We start from the raw sequence: 20,005 nt of genomic DNA on the forward strand, positions 1-20,005 counted from the left end.
AGGCTGTGGCCAGCCTTGCTCAGCAATGTCTTTCTGGAATGTTGACCACTTAGGTCATGTCTGGACATTCTTACCCCAGACCTTGTCTCCATCCCAAACTAAACATGTCCATTTGCTGTTAATTCCACCTCCCTTTGGAGGAACTCTTTCCTTGCCTTTGCTGATGGAGAAGTCTTGGTAAACCCTGTGGATCTTCCATCTCTCCCAAGCTTGCCCAGAAAGGGGTGGGGCATCCCTGGAGTACTATGTCCCTGAGTGGAAGAGTCCAGCTGGGCTCAGACCTGCACTGCATTCTCTGCCAGCCTTTGCCAGTATCTTCACCCTGTGTCACGGGTGGAAGAGCCCCAAGCCCGTGGAGTCATGTTGTTGGTGGAGAGTACCCTCACTGTGTATTCCCCATTGTGCGCAGTGATTTTTAGCACAAGAGTTATTTTTAACGTAGTTTTCCCAGCCCCTTAGATGCCTTCTCACTGTTTAGGAAGAAGAGATTAATAATATCTCTTACATTGCATATGTGCAGCACTTTCAGGTTTCTGGTGAGTTTTCAAAGACGTTAACTTACTGTTTGTCACAAGAGTCCTAGGAGATGTGTGGGCCACCCTTCCCCCTATTGTTACTTTTTAATAAAAAGTCTTGCACACAGTGATTACTGGGTTAATAAACAAATGAGGATTCTGCAGTTCCTAAACGATGCTGGTGGCTATTTCTTTCTATTTCCTTAGTGCTGTTGACTGAATGTTCCTTTATGCTTTAGGAATAAAACGTGCTTGCTGTTGCATTTAGCAATCTGAAATGACCTGTCTTAGAGATGAGGAAATGAGGCTGAGAGAGCTGCCAAGACTTGTTGCAGACTATGCAGCTGGGCCTGGGCTAGTGGGCAGGTGGCCCAGAGCTGCTTTATCCTGCCATTGTGGTTCTCTATGCTGGCCCTTCTAGTATCTCCCTGAGGCTGGTTTGAGGCTGTGATTGCTGGTGCCTTGGTGAAAGAGGCAGTCCTTTTTATTTTTATTTTTATTTTGTTTTTTGAGACAAGGTCTCACTCTGTTGCCTAGGCTGGAATACAGTGGCGCAATCATGCCTCACTGTGCAGCCTCAACCTCCTGGGCTCAGATTATCCTCCCACCTCAGCCTCCTGAATAGCTGAGACTACAGGCATGCGCCACTGTGCCTGGCTAATTTTTGTATTTTTTTTGTAGAGATGAGGTTTCACCATGCTCCCAGGCTGGTCTCGAGTTCCTGGGCTCAAGCAATTCTCCCACCTCAGCCGCCCAAAGTGCTAGGATTACAGGCATGAGCCACTGTGCCTGGATGAAAGGGGTGGTTCTTAACCATATAGCAGGAAAGGAACATGAGGGCCTTTTCCCCCTGCATCATGTTGACTGTCCTAAAAATGCCTTGGGTCTGGCCAGCAGCCCCATTCCCCACCCTAAACTTGCTTAATCTTGCCAGGTCCTTTGGCTTGGGAGAATCCTGGTAACTGCAGAAGGAGCAGCAGCTTTGTACTCAGGCAGGCCTGGCTTTGGATCCTGAACTACTATTAACTTGTCAGTGGGCAGGTTACTTAAAGATTCTCTCTTTGAACCTCAGTTTTCTCATTTGCTGTTGGTCTTATCCTAGAGAGTGATGAGGGCGAGAGATAAAGTGTCATGCATTGGCAGCCTGGCATAGGGCTTCAGAGTCCAGACTGTGGAGTTGACTGCGTAGGTTCAAATCCTGCCTCTGCTACTTAATTAGCTGTGTGATTTCGGGCAAGTTACTTAAACTCTCTGTGCCTCACTGGCTATTACCAGAAGTTGCACACTTTGACTTGTACCCTTTACCCACGCATAAGAATTTCTTACTTTCTTCACTCCCTAACCCCTTCCATACAGAGCAAGGGGATTATCAGCTGATAAGACCTTGGTTTTGGACATGACATTTTATTTTGCTGAAGCCTCCTGGATTGGATGACGTGTTTCCGCTCACTCCGTAACAGGAAGGGACAGGGTCTGCATGGGAGAGATTGGTGATGCTACCTCAGAGGAGGACCCAAACAGGAAGTTTGGAAACAAGTCAGTATCTACAGAAACTTAAGTTAGGGAATTATTGATGCTTAACACAGAAATTCAGCCTTACTTTTCAGAAAAACAACAGATGCCTAAATGTCAGTGGCAAGGACGGAGAAGGCTATTATTGGTTTGATTTTTGAGTAAGGTCTCAGTGAAGAAAGAGCAGTTGTTATCTGTTTCTTCTGATGTGCTTTGGTTCTCCTAATGAGGAAATAGAGGCTAAAGGGAATAGCTCTCTCTGCCCTTAATTAATTCGAGTCTTCTGCAGTGTGTGCTAATCTGTTGTTTTCAGCTACACTATTGGCTCCTTGAGGGCGGGTGCCAAGGATTCCCCAGTCTTCGTAGTCCCCGCTGGGCCTAGCACAAGGCTAAGCAGGCAGAACAGTCTGCTCATGACTGATCGAGGGCCACTTTGTTGTCATCTTTGTTTTCCAGAGTGAGTATATTGCTCCCTGTGACTGTCGGCGGGCTTTTGTCTCTGGATTCGATGGCTCTGCGGGTGAGTCACTACCTTTTCTCTGTTCTTGCTGCACGTTTGTTTGCCTCCTAAAAATAACCGAACCGAGTTTCAGCCTGTGATATAGAAGCAAAAAGAAAATGCAAACCGGATGCTCCACATTGACTCTCTGCAGAAAGGTGTGGGTTCCCAGTCTTTCCCGCTCCCCAAGGTCACCTTTCAGTAACCCTTTTTTTTCCTCTCTGTATCTTTGCCTTCAAAATTTTAACAATTTTTATTTTAAAAAAGTTTTTGAACTTTTTATTGAATACAATATACATATAAAAGTTCTATCAATTAAACTGAATATACCTGTGTTACTAGCGCCCCAAATAAGAAATGAGACTTTAATATCATTACAGAACCTCCTCTCTTATCTTATTGGTCCCAAATGATTCTCCCAAGTGCTTGGGTTTTGGTTTCTCTGTTTTCACTCTTGACTTAAATAACAAAGGTTAACGTTAAGCTGCATTGGTGTTCCTCAAAACCATTATGCCTTTGAGTTTTAGGGTGGACTCCCCACTTCAGCTGGACAAGGTGGGAGCTCCCCTCCCCTCATAGTTAGCACGCTGCTTCCTTTGGCGTAAGTGCTTGTGTTGGTTGGCACATTAGGATTGGCTTTGGCTGACACCTCTGCCAAAACCCCAACTTCTGCCAGGCCTGTGGGAACGGAGGGCGGATAGAGGTAGGAGGCACAAGCTTCCTGCTAGTGACCACAGCAGGAACACTCATAGGGCCCACTTGGTCTTTCTCCAGGAAAGGTGAAACAGCTCCCCTGGGGTGTCTGGTGGAGCAGAGGAGTAGCTGTGATTGCTGAGCAGGAACCATCCCTCCCTGTGTCTTGTTGATTATACGAGAGCACTTTGGCCATAGGTCTACAGTTCCCCATTCTCTGTTCTTGACTCATAATGGGCAAGTGGAGTCCTTTTTGTGCAGGGACCAGTGCCAGGCAGCTTGGGTCTCAGGACTGTTCTTTCAGAGCTTGACACACAGCTTGTTCTCAGTGGTATGGTCTTCTCTTGCCCAGAGGTTTCCTTGGAGTCAAGGACCCATCTGCCCCACTAGGAGCTGATGCCTCTTACTGCTCTTGCCTGTCTGCTGTCATTTTGTGCAGCTTCTGAGCAGTTGTTAGAAACCTTTCTGCTTCTTTTTTTTTTTTTTTTTCTCCCCTGCTTCAGGCACAGCCATCATCACAGAAGAGCATGCAGCCATGTGGACTGACGGGCGCTACTTTCTCCAGGCTGCCAAGCAAATGGACAGCAACTGGACACTTATGAAGATGGGTGGGTACAGGCATGGCTAGCCCAAACTTAGTTGGCCTGATCTGAGCAGGGATCCTAGAGGTCCTCAGGACTCCTGGATCTTAATCCTTTTATGCAGTCATGGACCCTTTTGAGAATCCAAGGAAAACTGAGAAAAAAAAAAAATGGCATGCCTATACATACGTACCAATGTGCATTCAATTTTGGAGGACCCTGGTTCAGGATACTCATTTTACCGAGGGGAAACCGAGGGCTAGAGAGGACAGTTGATTTGCTGCAGATCACATTGCTGTGCATTTCACTCCTGTACTGGGGGGCCTTCTACTATTTGCTGCCTCATGATTCAGAGTGAGATAAAGGCAAGCAGTCATTGGCAACAGAAGCCAGAAAGCTTTCCCCCGAGGCTCTCTCTGAGGATCTTGGATTTGCTTCTGGCAGCTTAGCTCTGGAGAAGAGCAGCATTCAGGACAAGCGAACAGGTCTGGAACTTGCTTGGGCTAGTCGCTTCACTTGCAGTGCTTTAGTTTCCTCATCTGTAAAATGGGTTAATCACAGTAAGTAACATATAAAGTGGTGAGAATTAAAGCATTACTATGTGGAAAGCATATAGATTAATGTTTATTGAATAATGTGTGTATGTACTCTGTGTTTTCATTTAATTTTCTGCTGTGTGTACTTTCCTGTCATTAAAATAGTCTTTAGAAACACGGTTTTAGGGACTGTACAAAGTCTTTGCTTCCTGAATTTTGAACTTGGAGAACAGAAGATAAGGAAGGGCCAAGTGAGAAAGAGAAGATGAAACAAAATACCTGATGCTTCTTGTTTGTTGTAAGAAATAATGAGGAAATAAAATAGTCCTCAGACTCACAGCAGGGAACAGAGGACTAGAACATGACCTTGAGATCCAGGCAGCCAGCTGACTGAGGGGTGCGTGCACTCAGGTGTATGCCACACACCCTCCACACACACACTCACGTGTTCTTTGTCTTAGGGAGGAACAAGGAACATTTTTGTCTTGGCATTGGATTAAGTTTCTATTTCTCAAAAATCATTTCATAAATATAAAAACAGCAAAGCTACAGATTGTTGCCTGTTGGCTGCAGTTGATTTCTCCTTCCTTTTCTCTCTCTCTCTCACACACATACACACACACACACACACACACACACACACAAAGGCAGGCATTTGAGGCTGGCTGTTATAAATGGACAGGCTAGTGGCCTTTAAATTTTTTTCTTTGTGTGCTTCTGTTAATGGGAGTCAAGCACCCGCAACGTGTATGTATGTTTGTTTATTTGTTATTTATATGTGCTAGTGTTCCTCTGTATTCCAAATATAAAAAATTAACTTTGTAATTTCTTTATAAAACATAAATACAAATAGAAGCTTTGATACTTTCTTCTTGCACCCAGTAGATCATTGTGTCCCCCTGGGGAGCAGGCATCTCTCTTTGGGGCCTACAGATTCCAGCTCTTAGGTCTGTTAGCATTTTAGGGGTCAGAATGTTAGAGGCGCGAACACTGCCTGCCTGTTCCTTAATGTAGGTATGTGGCAGCAAGTGGGTGGCAGAGGGAGTGAGTCCTCCTCTCCTCCAGCCTCCTCCCTAGTTTCCTCAGTCGAGTCTTCTGTGTAGGGAGATTCTGGTGGGTTTGGTTGGCCAGTGAGTGATTCATCCCTGGGGTTTTGCCAAAGATCTGTCTGCTAGGAAATGACATGACTTCATCCTGTGAAAGTTATACTATATAGTATACTAGGGCATTAGGAGAAACTGTATTAATAAGTGGCTTGTTTAGTGATTTGAAAAAAAATAGGAAAGAATCAAATAGCAGAATGAAACTCAAATGTAAGCTTCTAGGCAGTGTTTTACAATTGGAATTCATGAGCTTCTTTCTTTATAAACCTTTGCACTTCCCTTCTGTGGTTATGTGGTTATATCAGTAGTCAGTAGAAAAAATAGTAAAGATAAGTTTCTACTGTTTTAGAATATGTGAACTTTTACTCTAAATATATGTATATTTTATCAAGATGTTAATTGTTTGGCCAAAATCTCATTGGTTAAAAAAAGTATACATGTCAAAGATAACTGGCTAGGTATGGAAGATGTTGGCTTAGATTAAAGGAAAACTGGACTACAGAAGTAATTTTAGTTCCATTCTGGAGGATGATATAGTGTCCTATTACCAGTGTTTTAGAAACAGAAAGGGCTGTCTCATCCTGGGAGTTGGGGAACTCAGAGGGTCATGTTAAAGGCAACAGGACGGTCAGCACTTTGGGAGGCTGAGGTGGGAGGATCACTTGAGGCCAGGAGTTCGAGACCAGCCTGGCTAATATGGTGAAACCCCATCTTTACTAAAAATACAAAATTAGCTGGGCATGGTAGCATGAGCCTGTAATCCCAGCTACTTGGGAGGCTGAGGCAGGAGAATTGCTTGAACCCAGGTGGTGGAGTTTGCAGTGAGCTGAGATGGTGCCACCGCACTCCAGCCTGCGTAACAGAGCGAGACTGTGTCTTCAGAAGTAAATAAATAAATAAATAAAGACAACAGGACAGGTGCCTGTGTGCCTCTCTTAAAATCTTTGGAAAGATCTCTTTGCTGCCAAGACTTGTGCTTAGCCCTCTATTCAGAGGCTGGTTATGGGGCAGCAGCCTTCTCTTGGCCACCCTGCCCTTGCAGATGAGGGGCGGGCACTGGGAGCATGTTATCACCTTACCTGGTGTGTGATATGTGGGAGTCTCCCAGTTCCCAGACTTCACCAAATCACTGCCCAAGTTCTTATCAAGTAACCAGTAATGGGGAAGTGACTGAACGCTGAGGGGACGATCTTTGTAGTGACACCATGTGCCTACGTGGCAATGATCCCCAGGATATTTTTATAAGGGGTCAAGTGAAAAATCATACTTTTTTCCCTTCTGTCTCACCCTTGTCTTATGCTTTTCATACACACAAACTTACACTTCTCCCTCTCTTTCTGTAGCCTTCCAGGATTAAGGGAGGTTCAGATTTTCTAAGTCCTGTCAATCCACTTTAAAGAAGCTGCTTAATAAAGAGCCTGCTATCATGATGTTAGAGAATTGTATCCTTCTGGTGGGATAATGAGCGTGGGCCCACTGGGAATTGTTTCTTATCAGTTCTTCCCCCTGTAGGTCTGAAGGACACACCAACTCAGGAAGACTGGCTGGTGAGTGTGCTTCCTGAAGGATCCAGGGTTGGTGTGGACCCCTTGATCATTCCTACAGGTAAGTGAGCTTGGTCCCTTTCTGCTTGGGTAAGGAAGTGGCTTCTAGACTCCCCTCCATCCTCTTCATTTGCTTGTGGGGTGTGGAGCACTGGAGGGCTTGGCATGACTGATTTTATAGTAGAGGTCAAGGTGAAGAGAAGAATTCCACTGGTGGTGAAGATGTGCTTTTACAGTTCCTCATCCTGCACACCCAGCTCTGGGCCACGGCAGGACCACCTTTCTGAAGGTTCCGGACTTTCAAGGCCCTGCTGCCTGCCCCGCTGCAATGGGCGTTCGGCTCATGGCTGGGCCACAATGTGTCTCCTCAGATTATTGGAAGAAAATGGCCAAAGTTCTGAGAAGTGCCGGCCACCACCTCATTCCTGTCAAGGAGAACCTCGTTGACAAAATCTGGACAGACCGTCCTGAGCGCCCTTGCAAGCCTCTCCTCACACTGGGCGTGGATTACACAGGTCAGAATCAACGGTTCCACCCAGCAGGGCCCCGGCCGTTGTCCCTCCACCTCTTTCTATTGTCTCCAACCTCGTCCTCCGAATCCAAGTCGAGTTTGAGCTGACAGGAGGATTTTGCCCTACTCTGCCCCAGTGGGATATTTGAAGAAGCAGGAGCTTTATTTGTTTCCACTGTTGCCACCTACTTGCCACTTAGTTTGGCTTTGGTTATTTTTGCAAAGCTCGTTTGGGTGGCTTTTTGGGTGCTGCTGAAAAGACGGAGTTTTTTTTTTAACCACTCAGCTGCTAACTGCCACTCGAACATATTTGATATTGGAAATACAGCATAGAGGTTTCTAGGTTCCATTTCCCTTCTTATGTCAGCATTTGTAGATTTACCTTCCTAGGCCTTTGTCCTCCATCTTGTACCTTCTGCTTTAGAGGCTTTGGGGTGTGGGTGTGTTTCCTTGGCCTGTGCGATAGTGATGGGTAAGCAGCGTGTTCTCTGAACCATTGTGTAGATTTATGAAGCAGTGAGGGAGCAGAGAGAGAGGCCTGGAGGTGGGGCTGCAGGGGAGGGCGTCTTGCTGTAGAAACAGAGGTAGATGGGGGATGGCTGTGGAATGTAGGCAGATTGCCCAGAGGGGTCCTGGGAAGAAAGCGTGACAGTCTAGATTCTGGGCCAAGTTTTAAACAGCATTCCCGAACTGATCTTCAGTGCAGCCCTGGGTGTGGGAGCAGCCCCCAGCCTGCTTTCTTGTGTGACATCCTCACCAGAGGGGTATTGCGGAATGGGGAGGATGGGTCCAGTGAGTGGCCCAGGGTCAGCTAAATATTTTCCATCAGCGTGGTTTGAAGTTTTTTTCACTAGAGCAGAAGCTCTGACTTGTTGCTTATAGGAGAGGGGAGAGCAAATGTTGCTGATAAAGCTTTTGTTCAGTACACATTTGGGTGCCTACTATCTGCAGGATGCTGTGCGAGGTGCTGAGTGAATAAGACAGATGTCCACCCTGCTCACAGGTGACTGTTCCTTGAGTTATGAATGCTGCCCTGGTAGGGTGGTTGTGGTGGCAATGGGGTGAGCTCTAGCACCACGATTTCATCTTGCAGAGCAGCAGAGAGGCCTTGGCAGTGTCTGAAAGGGCAAGTGTGATTTGGAAGTGGTAATCACAGTGAGTCAGACTACAGGGAATTCCTAGGTCTTAGCACCGAAAGGCAAGTCTTGCAGCCCCAGGAACATCAAGTGGTGGGTGCTGTTCCCCTGACCCCTGATACTGGGTGAGTTCCCTCTGCTGGGTAGTGTGTTGATGTAGGTCCCTGTGTGTCCCCTATTGCATCAGTATTTACAGTAGTGTGTTAATTGCTGGTTTAATTATCTGTCTTCCCTTCAATATTGTAAGCCCCATGAAGGCAGGGACTGGGTCTGGCTCAGAGCTGTAACCACAGTGACCAGCAGAGTGCCTGGCACGTATCTATGCCTGGCAGATCTAGATGCTACACAGGCATTTGTGGGATGCGTAAATGAATGAATTTTACTGGTGAGGCAATCAAGACTCACGACAGTCAAGTGGCTTGGACACCTCTTGTATAGGGCTTGAATCCAGGCCTCCTGCCTGTTTAAGTAGCGTGCTCCTGTAAGAAATGGTGCTGATTAAAGATGTTTGGGGTAGGTTCTTTTGCTGGGTTCCTACTGCTTTCTGGGACCAGGGCTGGAGTTAAAGCACATTTGTTTCTTGCAGGCATTTCCTGGAAGGACAAGGTTGCAGACCTTCGGTTGAAAATGGCTGAGAGGAACGTCATGTGGTTTGTGGTCACTGCCTTGGATGAGATTGCGTGTGAGTGCTCTGGTTTCGCTGTTTGGGCATGTTACCCGATCTCTCCTTTGGGTCTCTGGGTATCTGTGTGTTCATGCCATTCAACTTTCTGAGTGGCCAGGGAATAAGCAGAAGACTATGTCACCAAATGGGTATAGGAGATGCCAATTAGGATGAAGGAGAAAGAATTACAGGGAGTTGAGGGGGGGGAGTGGGCTTGTCCAGAGCAGTATTACAGCTGGGTGATGCCCACCTCTGGCCAGTCCCTCAGGACCATGGCACCTCTGAGGAAGGGCATTTCCTACAAATATTTTATGTCTGTCAGCCTCTCTGTAGGTGTAGAAGTGGGATCATAGGAGAGGCCTTCTTTCTTTACACTTGTCCTGTGGTTTCCTAAGGTCTTTATAGTGAGAATGTTCTGGGAACATTTCTACCTCAGAAAACTAGGAACTAAAAGTTCCTTCCCAAGCCCTTTGATATAATAGTAGCTTCTCAGTCTTTAGACCTTAACTCACCTTCATGCAGTTGTTCAGCACCTTCTTTCATCTAAAACCTGACGGAATCTGGTTGAACCTTCCTGTCCTGTCTTCTGGTTTCTGAGTTGATTTGACCCAGGGCAACTGAGAAGAGGCACTGCTTTATCTTTTTGCCTTCTCACTAGAGAATGAGACCCTACTGCAGTGTCTTCTCTCTTCAGTCCCTGTGTCTTCCATCCCCAAAACATTGTCAAGTGTGTCAGTGACTTACATCCCTAATTAATGACCTCAGTGTCAGAGAAAAACACCTGTAAAACTTTTTTCTCTCCCTGATTGTAACAAAAACACAATCCCATGACAGAAAACTTGGAAAATGCAGAGGAAGTAAAAAGAAGAAAAAAAATCACCTATAAATTCTGTTACTTAGAGATAATCAGTGTCAATATTCTATGCATATATCATTTTATACCCTGATTTTTTCACTGTATCAGTATACTATAAGCATATACAAGCATAATTTTAAGTGAGTATTAAATATTCCATCATGTGGTTATAGCATAATTTATTTAACTGTTTCCCTAAGGATGACCTTTGGGTTATTTGCAGTAATCCGTAATTTATTATGATGCTACCATCAAAATCTTGGTTCATGAGTCCATGTCTTAGTGTTTGATAATTTTCTTCCTCTTTCTGGTTGGCTTTTAGGGCTTTTGACCTATCTTGCCCTTTGCCTGCCAGAAAATATGCACCTTTATATTTGAATTTGTCTGTCTTGCCACACCTGAACCCCAGGTACTGTCATTTTTTAAGAAGTGCTAGTATGATAGGTATAAAATGTTGCCTCATCACTTTATTTTGAGAAGCCATTATTTTAAAATGGAGGTTATACTTTTAATGCCCAGGCCTTTTTTTGTTCTGATCCTCATGAGAACAAGTGATGGAAGCTGGAAGTCCTGGGACCAGAACTGTGCTCTCTCCTGGTCTGTCTAGTTCTCAGACGTTCAGCAACATCACTGATACTGGCTGTCTGCAGGTGCCCCACCCAGTCGTGGTGCCAGAGCAGACCCATGGGTGGGCTGCAGGCTCTGATTTCATTCGTGAGCTGCAGCCTCGCTGACTTACTGCTTTTCTTTCCACCTCTGACAGGAAGCTCCGTCTCCATGGGGCTCACTGACCCTTACAGAGGAGGCTTGCCTGGCTTCCCTTGTGGGAGGGTCTCAGTTTTTCTACCCTAGGTCATCTGCCTCAGAAGGGAGAGAGTGCTTGTCTCCTTCCTTTTTATTTGGGAGCGCCAGAGGTTTGTCGGCTTCAAGGCCAGGCCTGGCAGGTCACCACTAGGCGGATCGTTTCAACTACGTGTGGGGGCAGATCTCAGGATTTCGACTAATTGCTTTTATTCCCTTCTCCGGGCAGTGATGTGGAAGCATGAGAAACAGCTCTGGTGCCATCACGTGGTGGACATGAGCAATTGCAGCTCAGAGGTGGAACCAGATGGGAGTCAGGCTTCCAGCCTTTCTGTGCGATTCCGCTGAATCCTTCCACCGCAGCTGGACTCCAAGCTGAAGCTCTTCCCTCCCCCTACAAGCGACCCCTTAACATCTTAAGTCAGACAGGTGACAGGGACTTTGATTTCTTTTCTAGGGCTATTTAATCTACGAGGATCAGATGTGGAGCACAATCCAGTATTTTTCTCCTACGCAATCATAGGACTAGAGACGATCATGTGAGTGTTTGCCCCGCATCTGGAACTCCCTTCCACAGCTCCTCAGAGCCCTAGTGTGCCCTTTCTGGTCCTGGCCCACCCATCACTGCCTGATATTTCACTGATGTGCTTCTTTTTTCTTGCCCTTTTAACATTTTCCCTTCTTGTCTTCCTTAGCAGTAGGTGTTTATATCCTGCCTCTCTTTGAGCCACCAAAATGATTTGAAACGCATGAAAGTGTCTATAGTTCGGGCCACCCATTTGATGCCAAGTTTTCTAGCAGCCAGTGTAAAGGGGTATATATGCTCAGTTATACAATTCTGGGTCCACAATGCAAATAAACCCAGTCATTTTGAAGGTCAAAAATAATATGGGAAAACCCCTCCAACTACGCTTTGTTGAATTGTCAGTTTATTTTTTCAAAGCATTTTGTGTGGCCTTCTTTTCATGACTGTTCTATTTAAATAGCTTTTTGCATGAAGACAACACATTTATTAAGTGCCGGTGATGTGCTAAGGGTCTCTGTTAGGTGTTAGGGTGACTGAAACAGGACGGGGTCCTCAGTTGGAGTTAGGGAGATGAGCATGTCCTCTTTCTAAAGTATTTGGGCACATAAGTGGGCACCAGTCTGCTTGTGGGATGGATACAGGTGTTATGAGAGGGGCCTGACCTAGACTTGGAGATCAGAGGAGACTCTGGGGGAAAGCAATATTTTGAAGCAGAGAGTAAGGATAAATGTGGGTGAGTTAGGTGAATGGCAGGGTGAGGAGGAGCGGGGAACCATGATCCAAGCAGAGGGAACAGCATTTTCAGAGACTCTGGGCAGTAGAGAGCACAGTGCCTGTGGAGGACCTGAAGTGGTTCAGTGAGGTCAGAACATAGTGAGGCCAGAATTTGAACAGGGGCCACAGAAAAGAAAGGCCTTGTGGGCCACATTCAGAAGCTTGGGTTCTTGTTCTGAACAAGAATAGTGGGAAGCTATTGAACGAATTTTTCAGAGGGAACCACATGTTAGATGTACAAGTTGTAAAGAATATTATGACTGAAACATCGGTAGATGGGGAAAGACTTAGAGGCTGTGGCACTAACCCAAGTGAGAGATGGTGGGACCTGAACCTGAGTGGTGACTGGGTGAGGCTGTAGATGAGCTGGACAGATTAGATGGAGATTTAGGCTGTGGGTCTCAAGGTCTTAATGAAGGATGGGAAGAGGGTCATCAGTGAAGGAGGACACTGCCCAGATTTCTGGCTTGGCGAATTGGGTGGATGGGGACAGGGAGTGCACCTTGGAGGGCAGGATTTGGGAAAGGAGTGGGGAGGAGAGAAAAGGGGCTTGGTTTTGGTTGCCAGGAAACAGAGCCTGATGTGTATGTGTGTCTGTGTTGCCACCCTCTCACTCATGTTCCCTCCTTTTTCTGCCACCCACCTCTCCTCCATCTGCAGGCTCTTCATTGATGGTGACCGCATAGACGCCCCCAGTGTGAAGGAGCACCTGCTTCTTGACTTGGGTCTGGAGGCCGAATACAGGATCCAGGTGCATCCCTACAAGTCCATCCTGAGCGAGCTCAAGGCCCTGTGTGCTGACCTCTCCCCAAGGGAGAAGGTGTGGGTCAGTGACAAGGCCAGCTATGCTGTGAGCGAGACCATCCCCAAGGTTGGTGGCCCCACTCTGGCCCATCTAAACTCTGCCACCCCCTTCCCAGTTCTGGTATTGTCTTTGGAGCACAGGCAGATTTCTGAGGCTGTCTGTTGGATCAGAACTGTGGTCTCCCTGGATGAGGCCTTAGAGCTGGAGCCATACCAAGAGCCTGAGGGCCCTTATTGCTTGTTGAGTCTTGTGTTTTCCAGAGTGTGGCATGAGAGATTATTTTAGGTGGTACACATTATTATTTAGGTTTACTTAAATATGTCTGTTTCAACAGCATTTAGCATATAATAGAAAAAACATAACTAGCATGAGTTCATGTAATAAAGTTGAATTTAATAAAGCTGATTTAAAGATGGTCTAAAGAAAAATACTAAGTGAATAAGGGTACAGTGGATAAGAAGGTAGGGTAAAAGCTGTGCAAGTGGTATAAGAATGCTTGAAGCTTGGGAAATGCTTCTCTACCCCCAACTTCTGCCCCCCCACATTTTATAGCTAAGGACACTTGAGGCCCAGAGAGGATTGGGGAGTTGGGGATTTGTCAAACTCAAGTGATAGTGATAGCCTTGCCCTTTACTGAGCCCTTGCTGTGCAGTGCTAAGCAGCTGACACTTTTTGCTTCTTTTTCATTAGGGTCTGGGATAGGACTGGAATCCAGGCCTCTTTAGAGGTAGGCTTTTCTACTGTCCTGCCCTGGGCTTCTGGCTGGCAAGTGGCCTTTGGCAAGCCCAGTGATGTCCTTTCTTCTCCACTGAGCAGTGGGCCATCCCGGGAAGAGTCCAGGCCTGGCTCTCTAGATCTGGCTTGCCATTGTACCCCTGCCATCATCACACACAGTGTGACTCCTCCTCTCTCTCTGGAGAGAAAGAGAAAAGGAGATAAGATCATGAAAGCAATTTGAGAAGCTTCGTGCAAGTGCCAGGTGTGCTGAGGCCCCTTTGCTGGATTCTAACTTGTTCTCAAATTGGAAAGGGTCGTCTTCAGCCCTTTAAGATCAGATCATTATCAGTAGCTGAGATAGGACCACTGGGCAGGAAGGGAGGGAGCAGGAGACCTCACTCATCAGGTCATGTGCATCGCCAGACAGGGAGAAAAAGCCCCCTTTGTACAGCAAGAGAAGGGTGATTTCGGTCAAGCTTTCAGTGGTTAGTGAACTCTAACCACAACCACAGTGGCTTGGAAGGCAATGTCTTGCTGATGGCAGGCAGCCAGCAGTCTCAAAGAGCTACGGGATTGAGGGATGGAAGAGAGACACCTTGTTTGATATACTTACTCTTTTTGGTTGAGCTTAAGCTCAGGGTCGTCAATCAAAAGGGATAGGTCATTGGGGCCCCAGGGGACAGCTGTGTGGGTCGCCAGTGGGAGCTCTTCAAATGATTTGTCTAAAGTAAGTTTTGCTGAGCAAAAAGGTTCTTGCCTTGGTCTTGGGTGGGTGGAGCAAGTTTGATTTCCTACCCTACTGCCCTTTGCCTCTAGGACCACCGCTGCTGTATGCCTTACACCCCCATCTGCATTGCCAAAGCTGTGAAGAATTCAGCTGAGTCAGAAGGCATGAGGCGGGCTCACGTGAGTAGAGGAGCTGGTGCAGAAGATGGGATGTGAGGTGGTCAGAAGGCCTGGCTCCTTTACCTCCTCTGTGGCATTGAGCCTGGCACAAGGTTAGAATCTCTCTGAGCCTCAGCCTCCTGGCCTTCCAGAGTTAATGAGGGATGAAATAAAATACTTGGTGGATTAGATCTTTACAAAGTATAATACACAACACAAAAGGAGATATTGATGATGATAGTGTAGATGATGGTGATGACACGATGCTGATGAAGAAAGATTTTGGGCCCAGAGGTGGCTTTTGATAGTGGCCTATTTTTTCCTGGCCCCTGTAGGGTTCTTAACCTTTAAGTTAACCTTTTGGAGGAGCTCCCTGTGCTCTGAGGTGGGGCCCTTCCTGATTATACCTGAACTACTGAATAGCAGAGGAGCCTTTCCCTGATAATGGGAGTTGCTGCACACACCGGCTTCCCAGAAATGTCCACACGTAAAGCTCTGGTTGCTGATGATGTGTGGCCCTGCAGGTACAGCCTTCTCAGTATTGCATTAGGGCTAGGCTCTGAATCTGGTCATGTGATTTTCAATAATAACTTAAAAAAATGTCTCCATTGTTTGCACAGATTAAAGATGCTGTTGCCCTCTGTGAACTCTTTAACTGGCTGGAGAAAGAGGTTGGTTCTTAGTCTTTGTTTAATATGTGGATATACATTATTCAGACCTACCTGTATGTGATTCTAACTCTAGCATCTCCCATGCTCTGCTGACCATGAGGTCTGAGATCTTCATCAAATTTTTGGGCTCTATTTTAATAATTCTCTCTGGAAATTTTGTGTGTGTAGATTTCAAAATTCCTTAATTATGAAAATAGTAACAATAATGAAGTTCCATAATAGAGTGGATGCTTTTTGGGTTAGGGAATCATAACTAAGTGGAATTTCATTATAAGGAAAAATGAGTCTTGTTATTATAGGCAAGCTGATTGTATTAGGAGAAAAAGATCTTTCTGTACATTTTGAACTTCAGTTTAAGCCTTGAGCCTTTTTATATTAAATTGACTCTTGGCCATTAATTTCTTGCTCTAGTTGACAAGAGGGTGGTTTCTCTGTTCTGTTATTAAACAATATCATGTTCCCTTTAAGTATTGTATAAACAACTCTTTAATTGGGAAAAGAAAATATTGTCTTTATTCCCACCAGTGTAACTTTTTCCCTCATGTTTCCTTCTGGTGATTGTTCATCTATGTAAATTATTATTATTATTATTTATTTATTTATTTTTTGAGACAGAGTCTCACTCTGTCACCCAGCTTGGAGTGCAGTGGCGTGATCTCGGCTCACTGCAACCTCTGCTGCTCAGGTTCAAGAGATTCTCTTGCGTTAGCCTCCCAAGTAGCTGGGATTATAGGCGCCTGCCACTGTACCTGGCTAATTTTTGTAGTTTTAGTAGACACGGGGCTTCACCATCTTGGCCAGGCTGGTCTTGAACTGCTGACCTCGTGACCCAGCCACCTCGGCCTCCCAAAGTGCTAGGATTACAGGCGTGAGCCACCGTGCCCAGCCTTTATGTAAATTATTATTATTATATTTTTATTATTATTTTTTATTTTTGAGATGGAGTCTTGCTCTGTCGCCCAGGCTGGAGTGCAGTGGAGCGATGTCGGCTCACTGCAAACTCCGCCTCCTGGGTTCACACCATTCTCCTGCCTCAGCCTCCCGACTAGCTGGGACTACAGGTGCCCGCCACCATGCCTGGCTAATTTTTTGTATTTTTAGTAGAGACGGGGTTTCACCGTGGTCTCGATCTCCTGACCTCGTGATCTGCCCGCCTCGGCCTCCCAAAGTGCTGGGATTACAGGCGTGAGCCACCGTGCCTGGCCGTAGATTATTTTTAAAAATATAAATTATTTTTACATGTCTCTTAGTGTGCAGATACATTTTTTTTCTTTTTTTTTTTCTTATTTTGAGATGGGGTCTCATCTGTTGCACAGGCTGGAGAGTAGTGGTGTGATCACAGCTCACTGCAGCCTCAGCCTCCCCAAGCTCAGGTGATCCTCCCACCTCAGCCTCCTGATTAGTTGGGACTACAGGAGTGCACCATCATGCCCAGCTGATTTTTTCTGTATTTTTTTGTAGAGATAGAGTTTTGCCAAGTTTCCCAGGCTGATCTCAATCCACCTATCTTGGCCTCCCAAAGTGCTAAGATTATAGGTGTGAGCCATCACACCTGGCTTAGATATGATTTTGTGTTTTATTTTATTCTCTTAGAATCATAGTGTGAACATTTTCCTTGTACATTGAGGCCTTAAAAAAGGATCCAAATGAAAACTGCATCTAGTGGCTCTTCTGATTTACTAACCCAGTCCTCCTATTTTTAAATGTTTGGATTGTTTTTAATTTTTTGCTGTTATCAGTAATCCTGCAGTAATCTCTCTGCATTTATCTTTTTTATTTCTCTAGAATGATTTTCTTAGGATGATTTCTTAGGAGGGGATACTTTTGAATTTTTAAACTTAGATATATTATTTTGGGAGGTTTTAGGATAAAATATTGAAGCACAATAGTTGAGTGAAAAATTACATGAATAGAAACTATTGTATTTTAGATAGCTTTGGTGAGAGCCTTTGGGAGTTCTCCCTTGCTAAAGATGTGTCCTGTAGATTGGTCGATTGGGATGAAGAAATTGAGGAAAAAGTAAGCTTTTAATGTACCTCCTCTAATTTGTAAGAGGCACATGCGAATTTATCTCACCAGATGATTTATAAGCAGTTTTCTCATAGGTTCCCAAAGGTGGCGTGACAGAGATCTCAGCTGCTGACAAAGCTGAGGAGTTTCGCAGGTAAGGATCCATTTGGGGGGACCCAGGAACCTCGTGCTGATTTTCTTGCTAGTTGAATGAGGCTGGAAGGGCCCTGAATCTTAGCACAGTAAAAACCTTTAAGCCACTCTGCTTTCTGTCTTTCTGTTACAGGCAACAGGCAGACTTTGTGGACCTGAGCTTCCCAACAATTTCCAGTACGGGACCCAACGGCGCCATCATTCACTACGCGTAAGGCATGCGGAGGAGCATGCTGCCTGGCATTGCTGCTTCTGCACAGGAGCCTGAGCAGGGGAGAGACATTATTTTACCAGAGGCCTCTGTGCCCACCTTCATCTGTCTGTTGAGACTGTAAAATGAAGGGAAATAAGACTTCTAAGGTTTTATTTTCTCCCAATCCCCAAGCCTCTGCCTTTTGGGAGCCTCTTCTTAGGCTCAGTATGGCACTGGCATTCTCTACAGGGTAGTCAGATGGGTGTCCCTCTTTCCTTTTTGAAGCTGCAGGAACTGTATGCATAGCCCTTGCATCTTGATGACTGAGTTTTTTTTTTTGGAGACAAAGTCTTGCTCTGCTGCCCAGGCTGGAGCGTAGTGGTGCCGTTACAACTCACTGCAACTTTGAACTCCTAGACTCAAGCAATCCTCCTGCCTCAGCCCCCTGAGTAGCTGGGACTACAGGCGTGTGCTACCACTCCTGGCTGATTTTTAGATTTTTTTGTAGAGATGAGGATCTTGATGTGTTGCCCAGGCTTGTCTTGAATTTCTGGACTCAAGCAATCCTCCTGCCTCAGCCTCCTAAAGTGCTGGAATTACAGGTGTGAGCCACCGTGCTTGGCCCATGACTGGAATGTTTGAGTTGTTTTCTTTCCTGGTAACAGCAGCTGTTTTGTACTAGTCCATACATCTTGTGAGCTCCATCAGTTCCATACCAAAAAACACCTTAGTAGTAGGTTGTGAGGCAACCTGTTTTGGGTAGAGAGATAATCAGTACCCTCTCTTCGTGTCCCCCTGAGCCTGAAGCCTGGCATCCCAGTATGTGGTATTTTTACCACATGGTCTACAAGAACCCATGGACCCACAGGGCTGAGCCTCCCTTCCCTGTGAGACAGAGGGGCACTGAAAATGTCTAGGACTGACGGATCTTCCTGTGGAGATGGGGGGAAATGTCATTAGGTGTGGCTATTGGGCTTCAGCCTCAGCTCTGCCTGGTTCAAACCGCTTTGCTTTGCACTGGGTATTTTGAGTTCTGTGCGTCCCCATCTGTTATATGCACAGCCAACAAAAGAACACTGTGCTTGGGCACACATTTTTTTTCCCCCTTTTAATAATTGTTTTTAGAGTTTTTAGTCTTGGGGCAGATTTTGAAGCTGTGTGTGGGAGACAGTCACAGATGTGACAGTACAGTTTCCTCACTTAATGCTTCTGTTCCAGCATAAAAATATCAGAGGGACTTCAGTTTTTGTTTAACTCAGGATGAATTTCCTGGCTGGATACTATCCTAGAATTTTCTGTATAATTAAAACATTAAACAATTTCATGCCAGTGGAAGAAATTTGCCTCTGCGTTGGCATTTCTTCATTGTGGGTGGTTGGAAGCCTGTTTAGAGGCAGGGTTCTGGAGGCACTGGTTGTCTTTTTTAGTTGTTCAGCTTGTGTGTGGACTGGTGCCCTTGTTGCTGAAGAGGGGGTGGTACCTGGAAATGGAGGACAACCTCACTTTAGCTGCAGGGCAGAGACTTGGAGTGCTCTCATCCCTTTGGGTGTTTCCCAGTGCAGTAATACTGTTTCGAAAACGGTGTGGGGAAAGCGATCACTTTTTGAAAATACCTTGTTTCTTTGAAAAAAGTGCTCCAGCAGAAGAATATCGTGATCCATTCCTTTTCCCAGCCAAATTCCTTTAGTTTTTCTCCCAAATTGAGACATCCACTCTTGCCTGTCTAGTGGTCTGGGGAGCGAGTGGGGAGGTACCTGCTGGGGTCAGGGCTAAAGGAGGGGCCTAGAGGCTGAGGCAGGGGCCTGGGGCTCCCAGAGACAAGCAAGGCTGCAGTGACTCCAGGCTGCTCCTGTCCCAGTTCCCAGGACTCTAGCTAGGTCCTGTTGCATCTAATGATTCTCATTTTTTTAGCTTTGACAATTATCTCTTGAACACCTGTTTTGTTCCAGACACAGAGGTAGACATAAAGAAATATGTTACTTTTCCTTTTTTGAGCTCTTTATCTCAGTTGGGGAGATAGGTTGATTGGATCTTTGAAAAGTAGAAGTTTAATATTAGTTGAAATAATTCATTTATTGCATAACTTTTTATTTTGATATAATTTCAGGCTTATGTAAGTTGCAAGAATAGTACAAAGAGCTCTTGTGTGTCCTCCTCCCAGATTCGCTAAGTGTTTACATTTGTGGAATAATTAATTTTTAATTAACTTTGTTAGGCCAGTCCCTGAGACGAATAGGACTTTGTCCCTGGATGAGGTGTACCTCATTGACTCGGGTGCTCAATACAAGTAAGTAAACCAGGACTGCTGTGGAACTTGACT

At 45.7% G+C, this 20,005-nt stretch overlaps 1 protein-coding gene across 15 annotated transcripts in view; it reads left to right on the forward strand.

The window, feature by feature from the left end:
• XPNPEP1 (X-prolyl aminopeptidase 1) overlaps positions 1 to 20,005 on the forward strand; it is a 58,591-nt gene that overhangs the window by 27,600 nt on the left and 10,986 nt on the right. For 11 of the 15 annotated variants that reach the window (XM_055249755.2, XM_063617922.1, XM_063617950.1 and 8 more), the window contains 12 exons: positions 2,484 to 2,547; positions 3,723 to 3,827; positions 6,952 to 7,044; positions 7,355 to 7,498; positions 9,217 to 9,312; positions 11,409 to 11,490; positions 12,912 to 13,122; positions 14,590 to 14,679; positions 15,279 to 15,329; positions 17,435 to 17,493; positions 17,626 to 17,703; positions 19,901 to 19,972. In XM_055249755.2, coding sequence (XP_055105730.1) covers positions 2,484 to 2,547; positions 3,723 to 3,827; positions 6,952 to 7,044; positions 7,355 to 7,498; positions 9,217 to 9,312; positions 11,409 to 11,490; positions 12,912 to 13,122; positions 14,590 to 14,679; positions 15,279 to 15,329; positions 17,435 to 17,493; positions 17,626 to 17,703; positions 19,901 to 19,972 — 1,145 coding nt within the window. Of the gene's footprint in view, positions 1 to 1,871; positions 2,052 to 2,483; positions 2,548 to 3,722; positions 3,828 to 6,951; positions 7,045 to 7,354; positions 7,499 to 9,216; positions 9,313 to 11,408; positions 11,491 to 12,911; positions 13,123 to 14,589; positions 14,680 to 15,278; positions 15,330 to 17,434; positions 17,494 to 17,625; positions 17,704 to 19,900; positions 19,973 to 20,005 lie in introns of all 15 variants that reach the window. The other 4 variants (XM_063617970.1, XM_055249771.2, XM_055249757.2 and 1 more) reach the window with 4 other exon arrangements.

The sequence above is a fragment of the Symphalangus syndactylus genome, chromosome 2 (genome assembly GCF_028878055.3).
Source record: "Symphalangus syndactylus isolate Jambi chromosome 2, NHGRI_mSymSyn1-v2.1_pri, whole genome shotgun sequence".
In the NCBI taxonomy this organism is placed as follows: Eukaryota; Metazoa; Chordata; class Mammalia; order Primates; family Hylobatidae; genus Symphalangus; species Symphalangus syndactylus.